Consider the following 23,855-nt stretch of genomic DNA (forward strand, 5'->3'; position numbering starts at 1 on the left):
TTTGCTTTGGAGAGGTGGCACGGGGTGGAGGGAAGGCGTCCCAGCCTTCCCTACCGGAATGCACTCAGTGTGTCCCTGCAGCTAGCAGAGATGCCTTCCCATGGGTCACACTAGGCAGGCCCCATGTCACCCTGGGGGAAGCCCTCCCGGTGGCCGTGGCGCTGGGTTCACATTCTGCCACCTCCTGCTGTGTTCCCAGGCCTGACTCCAGCCCAGAACGAAGCTCCCGGGAGAGCGGGAGTCAGGTGTCCTCCCTCCTCACCACCCCAGAGCCGGGACCTTGCCCCGGATGCCACGGATGCCACGCATGCCACGCAGCCTCAGCATCCCATTGCGAACAGCGCTCCCTTGGAGCCCCATGCCGGCAGCCACGTCGGCAGCCGCTGCCACTGGGCTGTCCAAGCTGTGAAGAAAGATTCCTTTTCCTGGACGGTGCTCTTCCATATTTAGCAACCGTGTGGATGAGGCTTTAAGTCTGGGAAAGGAATACGGAATCAACTGCCGCAACACAGATGGGACTTTGCCTGGGAACTAGGTTAAGGTTCAGATGCCAGAAGAGAAGGGGACCCATTAGACAGAGGAGTGAACTGCCAAGTGTCAGGGAGACCAAAGAGTAAGCAGGCCGGGAGGTGTTCGGGGAGCAGGGGTGGGAAGGGGTGGGGGAGGGCGAGCAGAGGCAGGCTGTCTGCCAGCAAGGGGTCTCATTACTCACAGAGAATGAGCTGGAAGTCTGGGCAAGCCATCTGCCTGCTTCTCAGCTCACACTGAGGGGCCAGGAGGTGTCTTTGGTGGTCCCCGTCAAAAAGAAATGCTTTGCTCTGCTGGGCTGAAGGAAAAAAAGGAGGCAGCCCACGGCATTGCCCTGCTGGCGAGAACAGCCCCGAGTTCCAGAGAAGGACCCATCAAGAAACAACTCAGCTCAGAAAACAACCTGGGTTCGACTTCAGGATCTTAACCCTGAGTTTGCAAATCTTTATCTGAGGTCCAAAAGAAAAGTGAGCACCACTTACAAAAGCAGCGGGAGGCCCAGAGAGGTTCAGTGGCTTGCCAGAGGTCACAGAGCTAAGAAGTGAAACCTCCCCCTCCCAAAAGACATCGGGCCGGTGCCCTCCTGAATCGCCATAAATGCTCCTGGTCAGGAAAGGGGACACGCTGCTGCTGCACAGAGAAGAGTCTCCACCGACACAGGGAGGTTCCTGTGACCTCCCAGGGATCAGGGCTCCAAACTCTCTGGCAGTTTCTCCAGCCCAACATCTCATTCAGATTTCCCCTTAGTTACCAGATGGCAATTCCACAGCCCAGTAAGAACAGTGATGGAAACAGGTATCTTGACCCCAAAGGATGTGACCACCCCAGAGGGACCCTGGAGAGTTAGCATCTCATGCTCCAGACACTCTCAAAGCTCTAGGGCTCTGCCCTCCCTCCTGAGCCCTGGACCCATCAATTTATCCAATTTTCAATCAGCAAATATTGCTGAGCATCGACTATGTACCAGGCACTGTGCTAGGCACTGGGATGATGGCGATGGGCTTCTTTCTCCCAGGTACAGTGGCTCCCCCATCCCTTGCTGTCACCCCCGCCAATCATTCTTCCCCTCGACTGAGGGTGGTGCAGCCACAGGGCCCTGACAGTGGGCGCCTACTGATCCCTCTTCCTTCTCAGCCATTTCTGCCAACCTGTGCTGTCAGTCCTCCTCCGGAGTATCTCGGGAGTGTGTCTTATCCTCCCACACCTGCTGGAGGAGCTGGGTGCAGGTCCCACCGTGTTGCCCCAGCATCACTGCCAAGTCCCCTCTGCTCTTCATCCTGGGTGGAGGGTCTCCCCTGCACTCCAGCCTCTGCACTGCACCCCCAGCAGTGAGGGGCATCTGTCTATCTATCGATCAATTTTATTTTTAGGTAATCTCTATAACCCACTGTGGGGCTCGAACCCATAACCCCAAGATCAAGAGTCACATGCTCTACCCACTGAGCCAGCCAGCGGGGCTTCTGTTTAAAAGGCACATGAGATCATGCCCTCCCCCCCATTTTTAATGTCCTCTGTCAGGGGTTCTTCCCCATGGCCTTCTAGATAAAGGCCGAGCATCGAGACCCTGGGTGCACACTGCCCTGGGATTCAACAGCCCGCATGTCCTTGTTCATGCTGTCTCACCGCCTCTCGTGCTCTTCCTCTTCTCTCCCAACAGGACTCGCTCACATGTCCTCACTCCTCAGAGACATCCCCCTGGGGTCTCACTCACCCTCCAGTGTCAGGAAGCTTCCCTGATTGCAGTAAAAGCCCAACACCTTCTTAATATTGTCATGGGCGTATCCCTACAGCCCCATGTCCTTAAACGGAGTAGATGCATAAGTGCACGTGGTATACGATTCTCTAATTATGTAGTGTGCGTGGTCTTTGCACACCGAAGTAGCTAGAAGTTTCCCTGAGAGCAGAATGTGTTTTCAACTCAAGAGCAGTATAGCCCAGTGTGACGAACACATGCTAGGGGGCCAAGCTGCTGGGTTTAAACCCCAGACCCACCACTTACTGATGCATGACCTCAAGCAAGCCACTTAGCCTCTCTGTGCCTCAGTTTCTCCATCTGTAAAATAAAGATTATACCTGTCCTGGTTATCTATTGCTATATAACAAACTGCTTGCAAATTCTGCTGGCTTAAAACAATGCTCTTTGTGTAACTCATGGTTTCATGGGTCAGGAATTTGGGCAGAAATCTGCTGGGAAATTTTTTGCTCCTCGTGGCACTGACTAGGTCACTTGGTGGCATGCACCTAGGGACTGTCCTGGTCCAGAGGATCCTTCACTCAGGCCCAGTGCCTTGGCAGGAGAAGCTGAAGGCTAAGCTCAGCTGGGCCCTCTTTGGCTTCTCTCCCTGTCTATATGGTCTCCAGGAGAGCTCTCCAGGTGGTCTCTCCAGTATGGTGGTCTCAGATTTCTTACAGGGCAATCCAGGATTCCCAGAGGCCATGCAGAAGCTGCCAGTTCTCTTAAAAGCTACACATGGAACTGGCAGAGTGTCCCTACTGCCTGACTCTGTTGGCCAAAGCAGTGCCAGGCCAACCCAGATTCAAGGGGAGGCGCTGTAGCCCTTGATGGGAGGAGGGTCAAAGAAAGTACCGCCATCTTGAATCTGCCACAGGATAGTGTTTCTATCCTTGGGCTGATCTGCAGATTAAATGAGTTAATTCATATAAAAAGCTCCACAAGTGATTTCTACCAGTGTCTTTTGTCCTTAGTCTCTCCCTGTACCCAGCAAGTTCTCAGTAAGTATTCTGTATCCCACTCTTTAGTAGAGGAAGAGGCGCAGGGAGAACATTCTAGGTTGGATGGCATAGAGCGAGTTTCTTGTCCCAATTGCTGAACCACATTCTGCACACCAGGGGTCACCTGGAGTCCCAAGACTGCACCGTGAAAACGAAGTTGTGAGGGAGCACGAGAGAGCAGAACCAACACCAACTGAGGGCATAGCTACCAAGCCCACCTGCCCCTCTCCCAGGTGCCCCCCAAGCCTGCATGTTCCAGATGAGGGAACGGAGCTCAAATGGGTTCAGGAGCCTGTCCAAGTTCAACCAGATGGTGAGTGATGGGCTTCAAATCCAGGTCTGCCTGTCCGATGGCTCTTTCTACTACAGCTAAGAAAACCATGGAAAATGCCCAACTATGTCTTCTCAATGACCGATGGGACTTTGGTCCTTGGGACCCTGACACCTATTAGAAGGAAACTCTCCGGCTCCCAGCAGGAAGTGCCTCACAATCTTAAAGGTTATCCTGTGACCAGCTGACGGTCTCACATTATTCACCGTTTCTCTGGGAATCCGTCAATGTCATGATGCATTTCCTGTTTCTGCAGACATCCCGCACACACGCACCCACCTTTTTAAGAAAAGAGACAGCTCTTCACGTAAGTATTGTAACTGATTACCCATAAATATACACTTCATATCCACAGGCACGCACATCATGCTTTAGTTTGCAAAACACGCACATATATGTCAGCTTCCCATAGTTCTGTACGGGAGGCACTGGAATCCCCATTTATAGTTTTGGAAACTGAGCCACAGCGTGCTGGTAAACACGTAATGACCAGCCCCCGGCCCAGGGAAAGAAACCTCGGTTTCACCGCATTTACCAGCTTCCATAATGTAAGAGCTCCCACCATGCTAGTTTTAAGCACTGAGTTGCGATGAGACGTGCACGCTCCCGTCTCACTGGCTAGAACAAGCTGACTCCCGTGTGCCACCAGAGCCACAGCTTTGAGATAAAGCCACTCTCAGATGGTCCTGAGGGAGCAAAACCATCAAAAGACCTGGGACTCGGGTGGCCCACAGACTAGAGGACTAGAGGGACCCGTTCTCAGCACAGCTGCCCTTGCCGAAGCCCCCTACTCCCTGTTTACTCCCTTTCTGTCCAGCTCTGGGTCTGTGCAACGAACACGATGCATTTGAATAAAATTTCAGCTCAGGCTTCAGAATCGGAGGGTCATTCCAAAGTTCCTAAGCATACTTGATGACTGTCTGCTCTCCCTCCCGCTCCTCCAACTTCCCCTGTCGTGGAGAGCCACAGGCATACAGAGAGAATCTCAAGCAGACTCCATGCTGAACGCAGAGCCCGTCATGGGGCTCGATCCCAGGACCCTGAGACCACGATGTCAAGAATCGGAGGCTTAGTCGACTGCACCACCCAGGAGCCCCCTGAGAGGAACAACTTCTGTGAAAGCTGATGCGGTGTCTGGCACACTGGAGTCTGGTACAGTGACTGGCACATGGTGTCCCTAATAACTGGGGGCTGACAGCTGTATGAGATTTCCTGGGTAGGGCCTCGTTACTGGGGAACTGGGTCTCATCTGGGGGCTGCTCAGGGCAGTCTTGCACGGGGGAACAATGACTACATTCAAGAACATTCCAGCAGGGGAAGTTGTGCTGGGCCAAGTTCCTTAAAAGTTTCCACTGTGAAAACCAAGACCAAGACAAGTGATAAGCACAACAAAACATATGCCAGAGGATCAGGACTGCTGGTAAAAGCAGTGTAAACTATTATTCATTGATTCTCAACAGATAAAGGGAGATGGACACAAAGAGCCTCAGAAGACACCAGTCTACTTCTACAGAACTTTCCAGAAGGTCCCACCTCTGACTTCTTCCTTAAATAGTTTGGGTAGAAAGAAGAAGTTGGTGGTACAGGCATAATAATGTGGCCTTCCAAGAGGCCACCCCGGCTGCTTGGACACTGAGTAGCATGTATCTTTCTCAGCCCGTGACCAGGCTTTATAATCCAGGAGCTTAGGATGTCTGGAGTCAGGCAAACAAAGAAGAGTGCCTCCTCTCTGTGTGGGGCTCTGCCCTTCCAAGGCAGTTCGTTTCCATCTCTGGCCAGGTGAGGTCAAGGGTCCCTTCTCTTAGGAGTCCCGGACACGCTGAGTGACTTGCCTAAGGTCACACAGCCAGTTACTGGCAGAGCCAGATTAGAACCCAGTTCAATGACACGTACCCGTGGCTTGGCACAAGCTCACCCTGGCCCTCTAGTCAGCCACTCCCTCTTCCTAGGGGTGAAGCCGCCTCGAAACTTTCAGAGCAAAGCAAATCTGGGAGGGGCTCTAGAGGTATTCAGAGGTAGCAACTGGCTTTCTCTTTCAGGAGAAACCCCAAAGCCTGTAAGAATATCTCCTTAGAGGTCCTGATCATGGGGTAAACCTCCCAGAGCAAGCCAAGCCTCCACACAGGGTCAACAGGTGAGCCACAGAGCACTTGCAAAAGTACTTTGCTTTGTTTCTTCCACTCTTGCCCCAACCTGCTCTGCTTCCCCAGTGACCCTTTTAAGAGCAGAATCTGGGGCTCCTGGTGGCTCTACTGGGGAAGTGGCTGCCTTTGGCTCAGGTCATGATCCCAGGGTCCTGGGATCGAGTCCCACATCAGGCTCCCTACTTCTACCTCTCCCTCTCCCCCTGCTTGTGCTCTCTCTCTTTCGCTTACTCTGTCTCTCAAATAAATAAAATCTTAAAAAAAAAAAAAAAAGAAAAGAGCAGAATCTGGTCTTAGGATGACCCTCTGTAGACAGTAGCTTCATACACACATGAATGGGTGGGTGGAGGGTCCCTCTTGCCTTCCTGCCTGGCGTCAGGTATGTTCACATATGTTTTGTCTGTTCCTCATAACAATTCACTGTTGGAATGGAGGCATAATTCACTCCATTTGTGGTCAAAAGCGAGGCTCCCTGTATACATGGGCCACCCACTCAGGCCTGATGCTGGCATTAAACCCTCATCCCCACAAATCCATTTCCCTCATCTTCCCCTTCTCTTACCGCCCAATACCCTGCGTTTTAGATCTCTCTTCTATCTCTATAAAACATCCCCCTGTGTCCCACTTGCTCAGGGCAAAATAAACCCCTGGCAGTCCCTGGGTTCCCGTGTCCCAGAGAAGGGGTATAGCACCCCAACTCCTCAGGAAGTTTCACCCACTGAAAAGGCCTCTCTCCCTTTCCCCTTTCCTTGGCCTCGCTGGCCTGTCCCAGATCCCCCACCACCATCAAGGTCCTTCCCTCAGGTAGGTCTCTCGTGCCTTTCCTTCTCCTGCTCTGTGCTGTTCCTGGGAGGGTGCACCGTCACACCCTTCACCCACACGCTCCCTTCAAAGGCACCAGTCTCGTCTGCGCACCTCCTGCTCCAAGTCTGTTCAGGCCTTCTGTGGACTGCAAACGAGGTCCCTGACTCCTGGGGGTGGCTGTCAAGGTCCTCGGTGACCCGGCTGAATCCCACCTTCCCAGCCTCATCTTTGATCTCGCTTCCCACCACCTCACCCCCAACAGAGCCCCCCAGAGGGGAGATTCTCCTTCCTGCCCCTTAGCCTGATGTGGGCTATGGCTTCTGCTGAACAGGCCTTGTCTCCAGTTTCTCATTCTCTCCCAAAGAGGCCTGGAGGACTTCCTTCTGTCAAAAGTCATCCACTCTGCTGCCCCCAAAGTACACACTTAACATTCAGCACTTATGACAGTGTGGCCTGCACTCCTGGGGAGGGATGTGTGTCTGTCTGTCTGCCTGCCCTACGGATCCAACGTCAGGGGCCATGTCTCACAGAGCCCATCATAAGCGTCTTCCTTCGGGACCATTTGGCACATATTCAGTTGGTTGCAATATTATAAAAATGTTTAATAAATCAGAGAAAGCTCATAATAAACTGTTTAAATAAATAAAGGGAGGCTAAAAACCATATGTACCACCATGATTCAAAATACACTGGGGTGGGGGAGGGGACAAGGAGCCCAGTTGCCGTGATGAGAAGTCATGCACAGAATTGCTTAATCATGATATTGTACACCAAAGCTAATATAACACCGTATGTGGACTATACTAGAATTAAATTTTTAAAAATGCATAGAAAAAAAGAAAGAAAAGAGAAAAGAAAAGAAATGAAATTCACCAGAGTTTTACAATAAAGTTCTCGGAGTTAAATTATCCGATGGTGTATTTTTTTTTTTCCCCCTGGGTCAACCCCAACTCTGGAGACCAAAAAGGGAATGGCTGAAACCAGAAAGAAACAAACTGTGGTTAGCTCGTAGCCCAAACGTCCCTGGGCAACAACCACTGCTCGACAAGTTGAATCAGCTTGTTAGTGGAGTTCTCCAGGAGCAGGAGCAAGGCATTGCAGAAAACAATGGTTCTGCGGATTAAGTTGGTGTTACTCAATCCCCATAGCGAATTATAACTGCTGGTCATTCCCCAATGCTTCTTCCTCAGGGATGCGGTGATAGCTTTTCCCCAGTAATAGCCCCATTCTATCCAGGAGGTAACACGATGGTGTTAGGAAGTTACTCCAATTTTGAGGTTGGTCCCAATGTGTCTTTTTCCCCCACACCACCAAGCAATTCTCCTCCACTAGCTGGGTGACCTACAATTCACCTCCATCCTGGCACTGTTCACCTGGAGGTAGTGTTGGACCCCACGGCTTAAGGGCTCAGTCCCCCAGGCGCGCCCTCTGCCCCGCCCCTGTGGATGTTAATTGCAGCTCTGGTGATCACCTGTGCCAGCTATCAGACGCAGAGAGGTGGGATGTTCCTATGACTCCCGTCTTAGCCTCGATTAGTTTGCTAGAGCAACTCATAGAATCCAGAGAAATGTCTTACCTACCAGATCACCAGTTCCTTATACAATGATGTAAGCCAGGAACAGCCGGATGGAAGGGGTTGCCCGGGGCAGGGGATGTGGAAGGGGAGGGGAGCTTCCCCACTCTCTGTGAGCACCCCACCCTCCCTCAACCTTGACATGCTTACCAACCCAAAAGCTCTTGAACCCCGTCCTTTGGGTTTTCGTGGAGGCTTCAGCACATGGGTATGACTGATGACAGACATCATCAGCCTTGGCGACTGAGTCCCCCTCCTGCCCCTCACTGCTCCCCGGAGGCCGGGGTGTGGGACCAAAAGGTCCCAACCTCCCATTGTGTGGTTGGTTCCCATGGCAACCAACCCTCACCCCACAAACACTGGTGTAGTTGAAAAAGGGCTTGTTATGAGTTATCAAGACACCTTTACTGCTCCTAATGGGTAGGACATTCCAAGGGTTTGGGGAGCTCTGCACCCACAAATCGATGGAGACCAAACATATATTTCTTATGCTTAATCATGATAACAGTTGTGATGCTGCTGAGTGGCTCCCCTGCTCCAGGCATAATCGTCCCCACACATAATCGCTTTTCTCTCCTCCAACAGTGGTGCTGCAGATGGTCCCATCTTGCACACAAAGAAACCGACACATGATAAGTCGCTTGCCTGATGTCACAAGGTGACAGAGACAGAAGAACGCTGTAGAACTCTCTGCCCTCCCAAACAAAGCACATGCTCTCAAGAGGTCTGCTTTGACCAGCACGTAAGACCCACCAAAACTTAGCACTGCCTCCCTAATAAAATAGCAACCTTGCCCTGTCCGCTCCGACCTCGAGGTTAGTAATAACCACTCCTTACTTCTTTACAGAATTAATAAATACGCTGTGGTCCAAATACAGGCGAAGGCTCTTCCTAGGACTGTCAACTGTGAAGAAGGGGTCAGACCCAGCAGCAGCAATGTGAACCCTGTGTGTGGACCTCAAAGGCATTCTGGATGATACTGTGACCTGCCCATCCATACAGATCTCTATTGCCCAGGAGAACTCATCTACAACGTCTTTCTGCCTTGGTGTAAAAGCTCCCCCAGGCCAGTAGTGAGAACTACCAGGGCCAATCAGCACGGCATCTGCCACACTGACCCACGAGGTGGGCTCTACTCCTAATCACAAGTGTGTCTATTAGCTTCAACTGCCTGGCCTAAAACCACAGACCTCAGACTGGGGAAGGTGCTCAGGGCAAGAAGAGAACCTAAATGAGCTCGGCAGGCTGGCCTTTCTTTTTCTTTCTTTCTTTTTTTAAAGATTTTATTTATTTATTTGCCAGAGAGAGAGAGAGAGAGCGCGAGCACAGGCAGGCCGAGTGGCAGCAGAGGCAGAGGGAGAAGCAGGCTCCCGGCTGAGCAAGGAGCCCGATGTGGGACTTGATCCCAGGATGCTGGGATCATGACCTGGGCTGAAGACAGCTGCTTAACCAACTGAGCCACCCAGGTGTCCCCAGGCTGGCTTTTCTAAAGCCAACAGCTCAGCCAGGGTGGTAGGGAATAGTCAGGGAAGACAGTGGGGCCGAGAGCCAGGCAGCTGCTTTCCGTAGGGGCCAGACCACACTGGGCGTCACTGTCTGATGGTTCCCCTTCTGGAGATGGGGACAACTGGTTTTTCTTTCTCTCCTTTTTTAGCAGCCAGCAGAAAAAAACCCCACGACGTGAATATGTCAATGTCACCATCTTCAAGGGTGCAGATGAATGAAAAAGTAGCTTGCGTCCCTGTGCTGGGGAGTTAACTTTGGCCATAAAGGGGCAGCTGGCCTAGCCTCCATCCATCCTGCATCCTGCTCCTTTGTCCCCTGGGTCCCCTGCCCCAGGGCCTCTTTAGGTCCCAGTGAAGCTAAGTGGCCACCCAGACCCTGCAAGGCCTTCCTCTCCCCTCCGTGCAGCAAGAGGAGGGCGGACGATGTAGCAGCCGGTGACGCTCATTCAAAGGGGTAGCTGTCCTGCCCTGCAGTCCCCAGTTTGAACAGAGGGCAGCCGTACAGTTCAGGGCTTTGGGTCCCCACAACATCACCAGCCCCACCCAGTGATTTGGTGTTTTGAAACTCTTAACAAGGAACCAGAGGACCATCTAAGCACACAGAAGCACAGAGGCGGCTGAAGTGAGCTGTTCTTGCTGAAAGCAAACGAGCGGGGCCACAGATGAGGCTGACTACCCGTGGGGGATCCCCTCGTTCCCCTCCTTCGCCTGTGTGTGGGGAATCCCAACGAAAGGCCCCACTTCCAGGCCTGGGCCCTCCCCTTGCCCACTTCCTCTCAGGCTGACCCCACTGTGGCCACCACAGCCACAGGGGGACTCCGAAGGCTGGCGACTCCCTCCTCCCATAAGGGATTACAAATCAGGCGCACACGGCAGATGGGATTTACCCAGAGCCTGGAAACCTCTGTGTGAGCTCATTCTACTCTTCCCTTTGGCTTCATCTTGCAGAAGGATTAATAATAGTTATAATAATAGTAATAGTAAGAATAATAATAATAAACAAACACGATTATAACCCTCCATTGTGCTCCAGGTACTGTCCTAAGTATGTCACTTTTTAAAAAAAGATTTTATTTTTTTGAGATAGAGAGTGAGAGCAAGGGCATGAGCAGGGGGTAGCAGCCGAAGGAACAGGAGAAGCAGACTCCCAACTGAGCAGGGAGCCCCATGCAGGGCTCATTCCAGGACCCTGGGATCATGACCTGAGCTGAAGGCAGACGCTTCACTGACTGAGCCATGCAGGCGTCCCTATCCAGCGTATTTTAGACTAACCTCTTCAAGCATCCTAAGGGAGAGACACCATTACTCTCCCTATCGCAGAGGCCTCGAGAAGTTAAGCAAGGCCTGGAGAGGTAGGAAAAGGCAGAGCTGAGGCCAGCCATGTAGCTTCCATAGTCTGTGTTCAGTCACCATGTTAAGGAGGCAGGTTCGGAATGAGGAAGAGAGAACAAAAAGGTCAGAGCAGTGAATCACTGAGGCAAAGAAACGTATTGCCTGGTACTTTCTTGATGTTGCCTGGGTTCAGGAGTCTGAGGTTTGGGGAGCAGTGGAATAATATAAAGATACATACAAACTTATAGATGGCATCTGGTAGTCACAGTGAATAGACGTGAATCATGATTAGAAGAGCTACACTCCATGAAGGGATGTTGGTTTGTTTTGATGGTCTTTTCAGCAAGTTGAGCACTGAAATGTTTCAAAGTTTAAACAGTGGCCCAGTGGGTTAAGTGTCTGCTTTCAGCTCAGGTCATGATCTCAGGGTCCTGGGATTGTGCCACGCCTGGGGCTCCCTGCTCAGCGGGGAGTCTGCTTCTCTCCCTCTGCCCCTCACCCAGCTTGTGCTTCCTCTCTCAAATAAATAAGTAGAAATCTTTAAAATATAAAGAAACAAACAAATATTTAAAAGTGGGAAATGAGATTCTACCACATGGTTCCGGGAGGAAGATATGCACCGGGATGTAACCTGCCTCTATGACTGGGTGCCCTGGTTGGTCTCCCGGGCTCCTAATTGGAAATGAAACACTGCCACCAAACAGGGCATTCTGGGTCCACTGGATAGGACCTATGCATCCTTTCTCACCAAGTCCCAAAAGGCCAGGGATTGTATTTGAGTTGGAAAGACTTACAAGTGATTACCCTGGAGTCTAGGGCAGGGAAGTGGGAAAGAAGAGTGGGGAAAGGAGAAAATTGCATCTTCCAGACATTCTGCCAGTCCAGCTTGGTTCCTTTTTCCTCCGAAAAGCCTCCCCTACCAGTCCGCCCTTGAATGAAGCTCCCTCCTCGCACTTCTAGAGCACCTGTGGATGCGTGCAGCACATCACCACTGCCCACCTTCAGCTACATGCCAGAGGCTGGGGCTGAAATTCAAGGGCATAACTGGCCCTTGGGTTCTAAAAGGACTGTAGGTAACTAGGGCCTGGGAGGCAGGTCTTTGAACCCGGCTGATGGCCGAACTTACACCCGGGGGTCTGTGCATCCCCAGGCAGCTGCTGAGAGCATCATGTTCTTAGAGAGCCATAGGTGCCCCCAACAACCTCACCCCTCTGCAGTCATTAAAGGTGCTGTGTATTGGTTTGGGAACCTATGACCCTTCTTCCTCTTTGAGATCCTTATACTTTCTTCCCTGCAGGACACTGCAGGACAGGGGTCACTGGGATTTGCTGTCTAAAGTAACAACCTCACACACTCTACCCCTTACAGAGTCCTAACAGCTCACCAGGATCCAAGTCCTCTCCTTGTGCCTGCGCACAAGCCTGGACCACATTTCCCAGGCTCCCTTGCAGCTGGGTGTGGTCAAATGACGGAGTTCTAGCCAGTGGAATACAAGCCTAGGTGACACATGTACTTCCTGGATAAGATCTCGGTAAGACCCGCCCACAAGCTTCCTGCTTCCTATTGGCTGGAGTCCACCCTACGAACTAGGGGAGTCCACCTGCTCTAGCCACAGAGCCTTCCTCAGGGGATCCTGAAAAAGTCCTCCCTACTGATGAGGAATCTTGCCCAGGAGCAGGACACTAGGCTCTTCTGGACTTAAGTCATGACACTTTTTGTTATTGTGGCAACTAGCTAATCTTCCCGCTTCCATGGTCTGCACAGCGTGACTCTTCAGCTCAAGGTCACCCTGTATGGTTACTTGTTTACTGTCTCCTCCTTCCACCTGAATGTGGGCTCAGAAGGGCAAGGGCTGTGTTTCACCCCCTGCTGTGTCCCCAACGGTAGAGCAGCTCCTGACATAGGGGAGACACTCAATAACCCTGTGCTGAACACACAGTGAATCCGGGTCTCTATGGAAAGGGCCCTTATAGCAAGAAAATCAACCTGTTTCTGCTTTCACTTTCTCATTCACCTCTGGAGCTGGAAGATTTGCTTTTCACTGAATAAACACCCGCTGGTCACCCTGCGGGACCCAGCCTGCATTCTCTCCTCTTTGAGGCCCTCCTGGAATCCTTCCCACGGTGGCTGGCATCCCATGTCCCTGAGCCAGGGGTCCTTCTGTAGTCACACTTGTCACACCGCACAGCAAGTACTGACATCCATGTCTCTTCCACCCCATCACGTTCCCCAACCCTGCTAGGCTGGGAGATCCTTGAGGCGGGGGCTTTCTCAACTGTGTATCCTCCCAGGGCTGGGCCAAGTGCTTCATGAGAAACAACTAGTCCAAAATATTTAACAAATGTCTCTAAAGTATTTATCATATGTATGTTATATGGATATATAATATTTATGAGATACTTAATATGTATTTTATTGTCTTTAACTCTTTTCACTCTGCTTCTAACTAAAGGTAAAAAAGTTCCCACAGCCACACGGATTTATAAGAGGACCTAAGCTGGTGCCTGGAATGTTCTAGAGATTCTTCTAACTTCTAGGCTTTTGGAGCTTAATACTTAAAACACCCATAAGAGGCCTGGACCCTTTCACTGTGTATCCATACAAACCTGCCCCTGATCAAAGGCCCCCCCAAAATTTTCCCACTGGGGCCCAGGCCTGCTCATGGCAGCTCTGTGCACACACGGGATTTCTGGCTTCCAAAGTATGTGCCCATTGGACCCTCACAAAGGCCTGGGACTCAGGCAAGACAGTGACTATCATGTGCATTTGATGGATGAGAAAACAGGCGTAGGGAGGCTGAGTGACTCGTCTGAAATCCTGGTTTGTGTGTGTGCTGAGCTGTCTCTAGGACCAGGGGCCCAGACAGTTCCTCTCCTTTTCTTCCTTTTCTCCAGCCTAAGCTGAGATGAAGAAAGTACACGAGGAAGCAAAGCCACCATGCCGTGACACGCGTGCGCAGAACCGCGTGCTGACTTGAGCCATAAAGTGAGTCCACAACAAACCGGGCCAAATAACTTCCGGGGCCTGAAAGCTTCCCCCCTCTTCTAATTTTAAAGCCCTCTGGCCTGCTGGGGGTGTGGGTGGTGGGGGTCTGTGGTTATGTGGATAGCATCTTCTGCTGTCTTGCTGGGTGGTCGGGGCCAGCACAGGAAGGCAGGTACTTACTCGATTTTTCTTCTTTAACGGTGTATTCGAGCACCTCGGATGAGCCCTCGTTCAGGGAAGGGAAGTGGACACAGAGCACCAAGTGCTTCAAGCTGTTGTCCCGACGGACTAGGAACGTCTGCAATGGAAGAAGGGGGGGAGCTCCATGAAGCAAAGATTTGGGAGATGGTCAGGAGGACAACAGTGGGATAGAAGTCATCCAGAATGTTCCAGAAACAAGGAGGCAGGGTGGGGGAGTCAAGCACCCCTTAGAGAACTGGGGATTCTGCCCTCAGAGCCAAGTGTCATCTGGCCCGGGTCCCCTGGCTCTCGAGTCCATTTCTCGGACGCCCACAGAGGGGATCCAACTAAATCAATGCTTCCCAAAGAACTCTGTGTTGTAGGTGCAGAGTTCAGCGGGAGTGTTACACATGTGGGTTCCCGTGCCCCAGCACTGGGGCCCAGAATCGGGGGATTCTGATAAGGGCAGCGGTCCTGCACCCACACTCAGAAAAGCTCGAGGGCACAGGGAGTCATGTTGATTTTGAACTCACAGCCCAGTATGAATGCTCTCCTCATTGCCATCCCCACCCTGGGCCCTAAGCCTCTCCCACCCAGGCCCCCAGTGCCTAGGCTGGAGCCCGGGAAACTGGGAGTCTGGCCAAAGGTGCTGAGGGATGAAGGCTGGGGAGCCACAGGGGTCATCCACACGGACATGGCCCCAGCTGTGAGAGGCTCTGGAGAACCTCTAAGATGGTGCTTCTTCCCTTTTCCCACTAAGGCACACTGTCCTCCACCCGCTTTGTGATGCTCCAGATTTTCTGCCCTTGTTATTGGTGACTGTTATTATCCTGTTGCTATGTTATTGTAATTGTTAATATAACATAATATTATTGATTAGCAGCAGCTGACACACACTGCCTACCTAGTCTGCCTCGAGCCTTAATCCCAGGTGATTAGATTCCATGATCTCACTTAGTTCTTTTATTAAAGCTATGGGGGGGGGTGGCATTATTATCCCCATTTTATAGATGGGGAAACTGAGGTAAAGAGAGGCAAGCCATACCCAAGACTACTAGGATCATAAGTACTAAAGCTGGGATTTGAGCTCAGGTCCTTCCCCTCGGATCCTAGGCACTCTACCACCCTTGTACCCCTGGACCTGACCCCAGAGAGACTGTGTTCCTTTGGGAGCAGTGACACCATGAGCCCACGAGTCACTGGACTGTGGCTGAAAGTTTATAGCACCTCTCCTGGAGCAGGGCAGGATGGAGAGAGCATAAGAACCTGGAGTGGATGGCGGGGGGCAGTGATGGGAGGGAGGCTTCTGGGGTTAGAAATGCAGGTGGGTTGCTGCCTGCAAATGTGCCCCAGCCTGGAAGGTGGTCCTCCCTAGGGGCCCAGCTGGAGGTCAGCTGGCCTCTAGTCGCCCCTGCACAAAGGGAGGCCACCTGATGCCCCGGCGCAGCCTCGCCCTACCTGGAACAAAGGCATCCCTGAACTGATGCTTTGCCCTGAACCTGATCTGACCCCAGGAACAGGCTGCCCTTCAAAGAAAAGCAGTCACCTGGCCTCTCCTTCTGAGGTCCAAGGTCAAGCTGTCTTTTGCCCCTCAAGGCGGGTGGGAACCTGCAGTGTATGAAGAAACGTCAGGGCAAGTCTCCACTGGGGGTGGGGGGTGGGGTGGGTGAGTGCCATTTAATAAAAGTAGATCTGGTCTTTGTCCCTGGTTCCTGGCACAGAGCTTCAAAAACCCTTGGAATTTCCTGAGCCATAAGTGTCTTTTATTATTCATAATGAACTGCTTTTTATCAGACCTGAGTTCACACTAACAGGTGACTCACAGTGGGCCCCTGGTGTCAAAGGAGGGGGTGGCCACAGAAAAGCCATCCCTATCTCAAACCTCCTCTGGTGCAGAGAGGAGCTGGAACTGAGAGGGCCACCAAGTTAGTCCGTGGGGTCTAGGAGATAAAATCCAGCGGAGGCCATAGGAGCTTCCTGGTTGTTGAACACGCAGATATGCCCGGATTCCCCCAGGGGAGGGTCTGGGGGACTGTGTGTGTCCCTGCCCACCGCAGACCTCACCCTTCTTTGTCCCTGACACTGGCTGCTCTTGAGTTGGGCCCTTTAGAATAAAAGGGTCAGCAGAAATAGTGCTTTCAGGAAGTTCCCAGAGTTATTCTTATAAACTGTCAACCCTGAAGGGGGGTTGTATTTGCAGCTGGGTTAGAAGTGTGAGTGTGGGGAGCCTGGAGACCCCCCCTTCCGTCTGTCCCCTGAAGTCAGGGCAGCCTTATTGAGGACCCTGACCTTTAACTTCTGGGGCCTGCACTGCCTCCGGGTAGTGTCAAAATGGGGATGAATTGGGGGACACCCTGCTGGAGTCCGAGAATTGTTGTCATAGCACAACGAGTGAGTGAGTGTGTGTGCATAGGGCATACGGAAGGAGTGAACTCTGGGCTTCCCCAGGGCCTCCCACCCGGAACTCTGGGAACAGGGAAGGGAGGCCTGAGCTGGAGCTAGCGGCACCCCCAGGAAGGCCGGCAGTGCAAACCTGGACCCTTGGTGCTGAGCCCGGGTGGGTGATGAGGCTGGTGCCCCAAACTGAAACCGAACTGGGGAGGGTTTCTCTCTGTGCAGGGAAAGCACACGCTTTACAATTTAGTGCCCATGTCTGGGGACACCTGCCCAGGTGGGTCCCTCATTCAGAGGCCACGCACGGGCAGAGCTGCCTCTCTCTGACCTTGAGTGTCAGGAAGGAGGGCCTGGGTTTTTCAAACTGTGGGTCACGACCCGTGAGTGCAAATGCCACTAAGTATTTTTATTTTTTAATAAAACAGAGGAGAACAGAAGATGAGAAAGCATCCTTCTCATGCCTATGAGAAGGATGGACTCCTTGACAGAGAGTGAGGAAAAAGAGAGAGAGAGATCCTCAAAGGGCCAGGGCCACAGTCCAACACAGATTTCTTTCTTACTCTACTGGCCTGGCCTTCTTCCTTGACTATTTTGACCCACACTGATCCCTCTCTCGGTTGACTGCGATGACCAAGCATGGTTGCTGGTCTCCACGGGGGACCTCCTTGACCCTGCCCTGTGAACTAATTAGCTCTTTCTTACCCAGCACATACTCATTTCTAGATTTCTTCACTGCTGACACACTGGCCCTGTGCTTCACCCTCGAATGCCCCTGAGAGGAAGAAAGAAGATAGGAACCCTTGGACAGTTACTTCTCTGGCTGGAAGGAGGGTCAATCTGTCACAATCTGTATTTTTCTTGGGCTCCCAGAGGGCCCTGAGCAGCCAGTTATGAGCGCGGTGGCTCTGGGTAATTCTGTGGTCCCCGAGCCTCAGTGTGCTCATCTGTCAAAGGGGAGAACGACACCAGAGCACCCAGCAGGCAACAGAATAGAACCAAAGCCCTGCCCCTCCAGGTTGGAAGTCATGGAGGTTACACAGGAAAGCCCCCAGTGGGATAATCGGACCTCCACAGATGCTCCCTAGGGCTTAATTCTCCGTTTGCCCCCCTCCCCCCACGGCTGGGTTTTGGTCTTCAGTCTCCCAGTCTCAGGCTCTGTGGTGAACTGGGGAGAGTGTTGGGAGAGTGGTTCAGCAGATGGTGAGGAGCAGGAGACTGGAACAGTGGCTCCCACTCACCTGCGCTTTGGCCACGCTCCTTCCTTACATTTGGCCTCATTCACTCCTCACGGTGAGGTAGATACTGACCATCTGTCTTTGACAAGGGAAGACTCAGGGCACAGAGAGGCCACACAGACCCAGTGCCATGCCGATGGGAAGCGCAGAAGCAGGACAGAGACCCAGGTATCACTGGGAGTACCTTGCTTCTTTATTGCTCTCCTGTGTCATGGACTCATTGCGGGGTAGGGGCATGGACAGGGATGGGAAGTCCCCCAGGCTGGGTTCTGACCAGTCCCCAGGTCTTAATGCCCAACACCTACCCTTTCTGCACGGCCACAAAGCCTCACACAGCACTTCCTTCTACCATGGCCAAGTCCCGGGGCTCTTATCTGAAAAGCCAAGATAAGGCCCTGGGGGAAGCTGGGGTGTGGGGTGGGGGTGGCAGAGGCTGTGAGTGGGTGGGGGAAGGATGGGGAGGGAGGCCGGAGGAGACTTCTGCCCGTTCCTGCCTAGATGGCCATGAGGGAGGGGGAAACTGAGAAGGTCTGCCTGGACCACGGTCCTTCGGAACAAGAGAGTCTGTTCTGTGCTACCCTTTGGGGAGGATTAGCTGCTCAGCTAGTCACGGGTCCCTTTTGGGAAAGAGCCACAAACAGCACCCCAGACACAGTGTCGCTGTGCAGCAAAGTGAGGAACAAATGCATAGTGATCCCTGGCTTTCTAGGTCCTGGGGAATTGCTGGGCTCCACCTTGGGCTGGCCTTGGCTTATCCCGTTAGAGGGGGTTCATCGGTGATGGTGGCCGCAGGTGAGTACACAGCAGGCTGAAGGACCGCACCGGCCACCCAGGGCTCTTGCTCCAACACCCTGGGGGGTTCCAGGTGCAAATTCTTCAAGCCCCCTTTGCTTCTCTTTCCAACCGCTGTGGCTAGCTTTCGAGAGACGCTGGGGGACCCAAAATCCCAGCTCTGCTACATGCAAGCTATGGATCCACAGACAAGCCACCTTTAGCTCTCTCGGTCTCAATCTCTTCATCTGAGCACGAGAATGATAATATCCACCTTTCAGGGTTGCTCTGAGAACTGTTGATTGGGTACATCACATGCCTGACACCAAGTGTGCACTTAATAAAAAGCACTTACAATTTTTATTATTAGAGTAGACTGCTCCCATTTACCGAGCACTAACCCACATGCTAAGATTTTTAGAGGCATCATCTCCTTTGATAATTATTAGCCAGATGATTACTATGTATCTTTTTCCAAAGGGAGAGATAGGAGTAAGGGACTCACAGAATGTTCTCCTATGTGGTAGATTAAAAATGGCCACAAATTCCTTGTAGTTTCTCACATCAAAATTCCCCACATCTGGAAGGAGTAGCCTTGGGACTTGCTTTGACCGAAATGAATGTGGCAGACAGGGCACGGTGGGGTTCTGAGGCTAGGCTGTAAGAGGGGTTCTGAGGCTAGGCTGTCAGCTTCCATGCTCACCCTCTGGGACCACAGATGTCACGTGAGGACCCCCAGAGTGAATCTGCCAGAGTCACGTGGCCAGCCAGCTGCTGGCGCCAACGGCCCGCCAAGCGAGTGGGCCCAACTCAGGCCAGCCAGCCCCAGCGGAGCCTCCGGCTGACTGCAGCTGCATGGCTGACCCCAGGTGAGACCAGCAACAGAGCAGCTCCACAGAACCCAGCCCAAACTGCAAACCCACAGAATCGTAAGCAACTCAAATGGCGACTGTTTTAAGCCACTGAAGTTGTCAGTGATTTGTTACGTGACAGTAGCTAATGATAGAGCCATCGGGTATATGGACATGGGCCCCATCGTTTAGGTACGCACTCCTCTCTTCCTTCTAGAAGGTGCTATGGAGGGATCCCCAGAGCTCAGGGAATGGGGGGGCAGTTTGAAAGCCAGGGGCACTGGGGGAGGGAGGCAGTTCCCCACTCTCCAGCCAGAGGAACCAAGACCCAGAGATGAAACAGGCCTCCTGAGGCCACATCAGTTGTTAGTGGCCGAACGAGGACAAGAATGCAAGGCCAGTGACCTTCAGGCCGTGGTGTGACCACTACAGATCACCTCCTCCAACCCAACCAACTCACTGAATGTCAGCTGAGCACGAGTTCTGAGCCAGGCATCAGGCTACAGGTTTTAGACAGATACTTTGTAGTACTCTGGGCTTGGGAGTGTTCTACCCATTGCACAGATGAAAAAAGTATGGGGGGAGGAACAGCAAAAAGAGAGGGAAAGGGGAATACTCAGGGCCGTGGGCCTTGGGGCCCTTCCATGTACGACTTCAGCCCACAGGCTCTGGAGCCAGATGCTCTGAGTTTAGTCCTTAGCTTGGCTACTCTGAGCTGTGTGGTCTCTCTGGAGCTGCTTCTTCATATGGAAAATGAAATCATTAACAGTTTCTGCCAGGGACAGTCGCTATCCGTTAGCTCTCCGACAATGAGTCTTTTCCCTTTCTTGACAACTGACCCCAGTTCTGATCTGGGTCTGGGTGCAACATATCCTGCCTCAGGAGGAGTTGGTCAAAAGCCAATCATGGCTATTCTGCTCCTTTTTGCCATTCACCCCCTTTCCAGCCCCCTCCTTGCAGTTAGGGGTGACCAAAAAGTCATCTAAAAATAAATTTGTTCTGTGAAAAAAAGACCGAGGCTTGGAAAAGAAAGCCTTTTGCCTGTGACCTCCTGCCTTTGAATGGGTGAGATGGCTGGAGCTCCTGCTGCCAGTTTGTCACCATGAAGCGACAACTGGAGGACTAAAGCCAACACCTTGCAGATGGGGAACAGAAAGGTGAAAAGACCCTGGGTTCTAAGGACATCACTTGACTGCTAAACTAACCCTGGACCCCACCCTCCAGCTGATGGAGGCCCTAGGTCAGCGGTGCCTCCCTTCCCCAGTGCCCCTCCACCTGCCTCCCGTCCTGAGAACAAATGGCACAGAACCCCCTCCTGCAGGAAGGTAGCATTCCTACCCTCAGGGGTTCATGGACCGCTCCATGAGTCAGAAAGGAAGCCTGGTGAGACACCGGGCACAAAGGACAAGGACAGATACCCTCATCAGCAGCCCTAGACTTCAGGCCTCTGCACAGAGTAAATTGTTGAGCTCAAGGTGGGGAGTGAGGGACCAGATGACAAGTGTAGCCGTGAGGGCCTTTTCTGTCCCCCTGCAGGACACTTGCCTGTGGACTATCCAGGATGATAATGAGTGGAACAGTTCAGTCATTTCCCTTCCTCCCCCACTGCTCCCAAAAGTCTCCCCCAATTAACCACGCCACCAACAAACCTTGATGTGCCCCTGTGTCCCCACTCAGCCTCTCGCCTCTGTGGGAACAATGCAGTCTGGTGCCACGCTGAGCTGACATCTAAGTCAACCCACTCCTTCTGCTCCCTCTTTCCCCAATCTTTTGTCCGCTTCCTCAGTGCCCTGCATTAGGAACTCTCAGAAAGCAAAAGAATCCTCTTCCCCAGTTGCACAGACTGACTGGGGCATGCCCACTCTAGAGGTCCAGTTTTCTTTAGGGATTCTCCTGTCCCTACCCACCAAACAACTGTGGGGAGGAGGTCAGAGCACCGGGCTGAAAGGCAGGACACTTGGGGTCCCTCCTGGCTCTGCCTCTCATTTGCCATGTCCTTTGGCAAGTCATTTCCCCTCTCTTGAGCTGGCTTTTCCAGTCTAGTGAGGGCAGGAGGCTACAGGGTCCCAGGCCTCCTTTCTTCTAGAAGATACTCTCCCAGATCGGCACCGGGGGTTCTTTCCCAGATCCCGAGAGGCTGGCACTGAGTTTGCCGGGGAAGTGACTGCAGTCCACGAGGCTGCAACAGCCGGCTGCAGGAGCCTCGCCCCGTCCACCCTTAGCCAGGACGTGTTTTGGGAAAGACCAACTGATTGCCGTAACAGCTGGGACACAGTATGCTTGGGGGGAGAATTACACAGCTTCTGCAGGCCCCTCCTCCTCTTTGAGTAAATATACAAAAACCCAAAGTCCAATACACCATAATGATTTTAACTTTTATCCATTTTTGCCCAGACAATCCAGAGCGGTCTGCTTTTCCACTTTGGTTATTTTAGGACAATTTTCCAGCTGCTTTGGGGGGGGGAACTTTCCAATCATGGCCATCAGAGCAGGTTTAGAAGTGGCCGGTTCTTCCAAGAGGCCAGAAGCTCAGGGGCTGCTCGGCCTCTGGAGGCCGGGGGTCCAGTGGGTCAGGGACCAGGGCCCACTCTGGACACATGTGGCCCACCCTTCACATCACTTCTAATGAAGTGGTAGCTCGGCAAGGAGGGGAGATTTTCAACTACCTCCGGAGTTTTTAAAACATGCTGTTGCCTGAGCTCTAGTCCAAACCAAAAAAAAAAAATCTGGGAATGAGGCCGAGACATTTTTCAAGCCTTTGAAGGCAGTCAGTTGATGGGTTCAAATCACACTTCGGCACTTAGCAGCTGATTACGTGGGCTCCTTACCAGGCTCCTTACGCAGGCTCCTTACCAGAGTTGACTTTCCTCACTTATAAAATAGGGAGCCTGCCCCCAGTTCTGCAGGGCTGTTGGAAAGATGAGAGAGGGGGGCTTACGGCACAGGAGACCTGCGGGAACTGCTGACCATGCTCCTTTCCTGGCCCCAGCATCTGGAAGGGGCAAGAGAGAGGCTGCACTGATGCTTTTGCCAAACTAATCTTGAATGGATTTGGCATTCCTTGGGCTCACACCTGGGGAAGGTGCCTTGAACCACCTACACGGCTGGTCTGTATCACCATACAGGCTATTCTAACTCTTGAGCTAACCCCCCACTACAAAAAGCAATCTCACAAGAGATTTTTTTCATTAAAAACTATCTTTTGTCCTCCAAGCAATGGCACTCCAGTTTCAATAAACACACAAAACACCCAGATCTTGCTTTCTAATATTATTCTCTAATAAAAGAAACGGGGGCCCCATGGAGAAATGGCTGATTCCAGGATGTGGGCAAGAAATACACAAAACAATCCTGGAGCGTGCAGGGTCAGAAAGGAAGGAAGTGCTCCACACAGCAAACACACACATGCACATGCGCGATGATGACCGTAGGTCAAAGGGACACGGGAACCAACTGATGGAGCTCAGGCCAAAGCTGGAACAATCTGAGCAAAAGAATCATTGGGGTGCCAGGGTGGCTCAGTGGGTTAAGCCTCTGCCTTCAGTTCGGGTCATGATCTCAGGGTCTTGGGATCAAGGTCTGAATCAGGTTCTCTGCTCAGCAGGGAGCCTGCTTACCCCCTCTCCCTGCCTGCCTCTCTGCCTACTTGTGATCTCTGTCTGTCAAATAAATAAATAAAATCTTTTTAAAAAATCATTAAAGTAGTATTGGATTATAACCCAAAGCAGAGAGACAATACCCATGAGTCCATATTGCTACAGGTAAATGATGGAATAAATAAATAAATGGAGAAGAGACACATCTCTTGTGCAGAAGAACTCCAAATAATTAATGTAGATAGTCAAGGACTCCCCAGTCCCTGAGGACGGGCCACACATAGTGACTTCCTTCCAAAGAGGGCAGCATAAGGGGTGGGAGAGCAAGGATCACTTTACAGAGGCGAGAGCTTGACAAGCACCTCGGCCAGGTGATCCAGGTCAATGCCAACAGTGAGTGCTAAGTCACGTTGATAGTAGGTTCTGCTGACATGATGTGAAGAGAAAGACAATCTACTGGGTCTTCTGCCCGCAAACTCATAACCCTAGTCTAAGCATCAGATGAATGCCGACGGAGGGATTCCCTACCAAATGCCTTTGAAATACCTGTATTCCTCAAACCTGTCAAGGCCATCAAAACACAAAGAAAGTCTCAGAAACTGTCACAGCCTAGAAGAGCCTGAGACATGAGGACCCAATGTAAGGCGGAGACCTGCTTGAGAGGCTGCCATGGGTAAAGGACATTAGGTAAAAGCTGGGGGCTTTAGCGCATGTGAATGTATCAATATTACTTCATTAATTGTGACAAGCGTATTCTATTCCTGTCTGATGTTAACAGCAGCTGTTAAACTGGGGGAGGAGTCTCTGGGAACTCCCTGTACTGTCTTTGGAACTTTTCTGTAAATCCAAAATTTCTAACATTAAACTTAAAAAAAAAAAACACACAACAAAAA

General features: G+C 51.9%; 1 protein-coding gene across 1 annotated transcript in view; it reads right to left on the reverse strand.

Moving 5' to 3' along the window:
* RIN3 (Ras and Rab interactor 3) overlaps nucleotides 1–23,855 on the reverse strand; it is a 115,966-nt gene that overhangs the window by 52,966 nt on the left and 39,145 nt on the right. Inside the window, exon 3 of the mRNA XM_059373496.1 lies at nucleotides 14,116–14,233. Coding sequence (XP_059229479.1) covers nucleotides 14,116–14,233 — 118 coding nt within the window. The remainder of the gene's footprint in view (nucleotides 1–14,115; nucleotides 14,234–23,855) is intronic.

Source organism: Mustela nigripes, chromosome 13 (genome assembly GCF_022355385.1).
Source record: "Mustela nigripes isolate SB6536 chromosome 13, MUSNIG.SB6536, whole genome shotgun sequence".
Taxonomy (NCBI): domain Eukaryota; kingdom Metazoa; phylum Chordata; class Mammalia; order Carnivora; family Mustelidae; genus Mustela; species Mustela nigripes.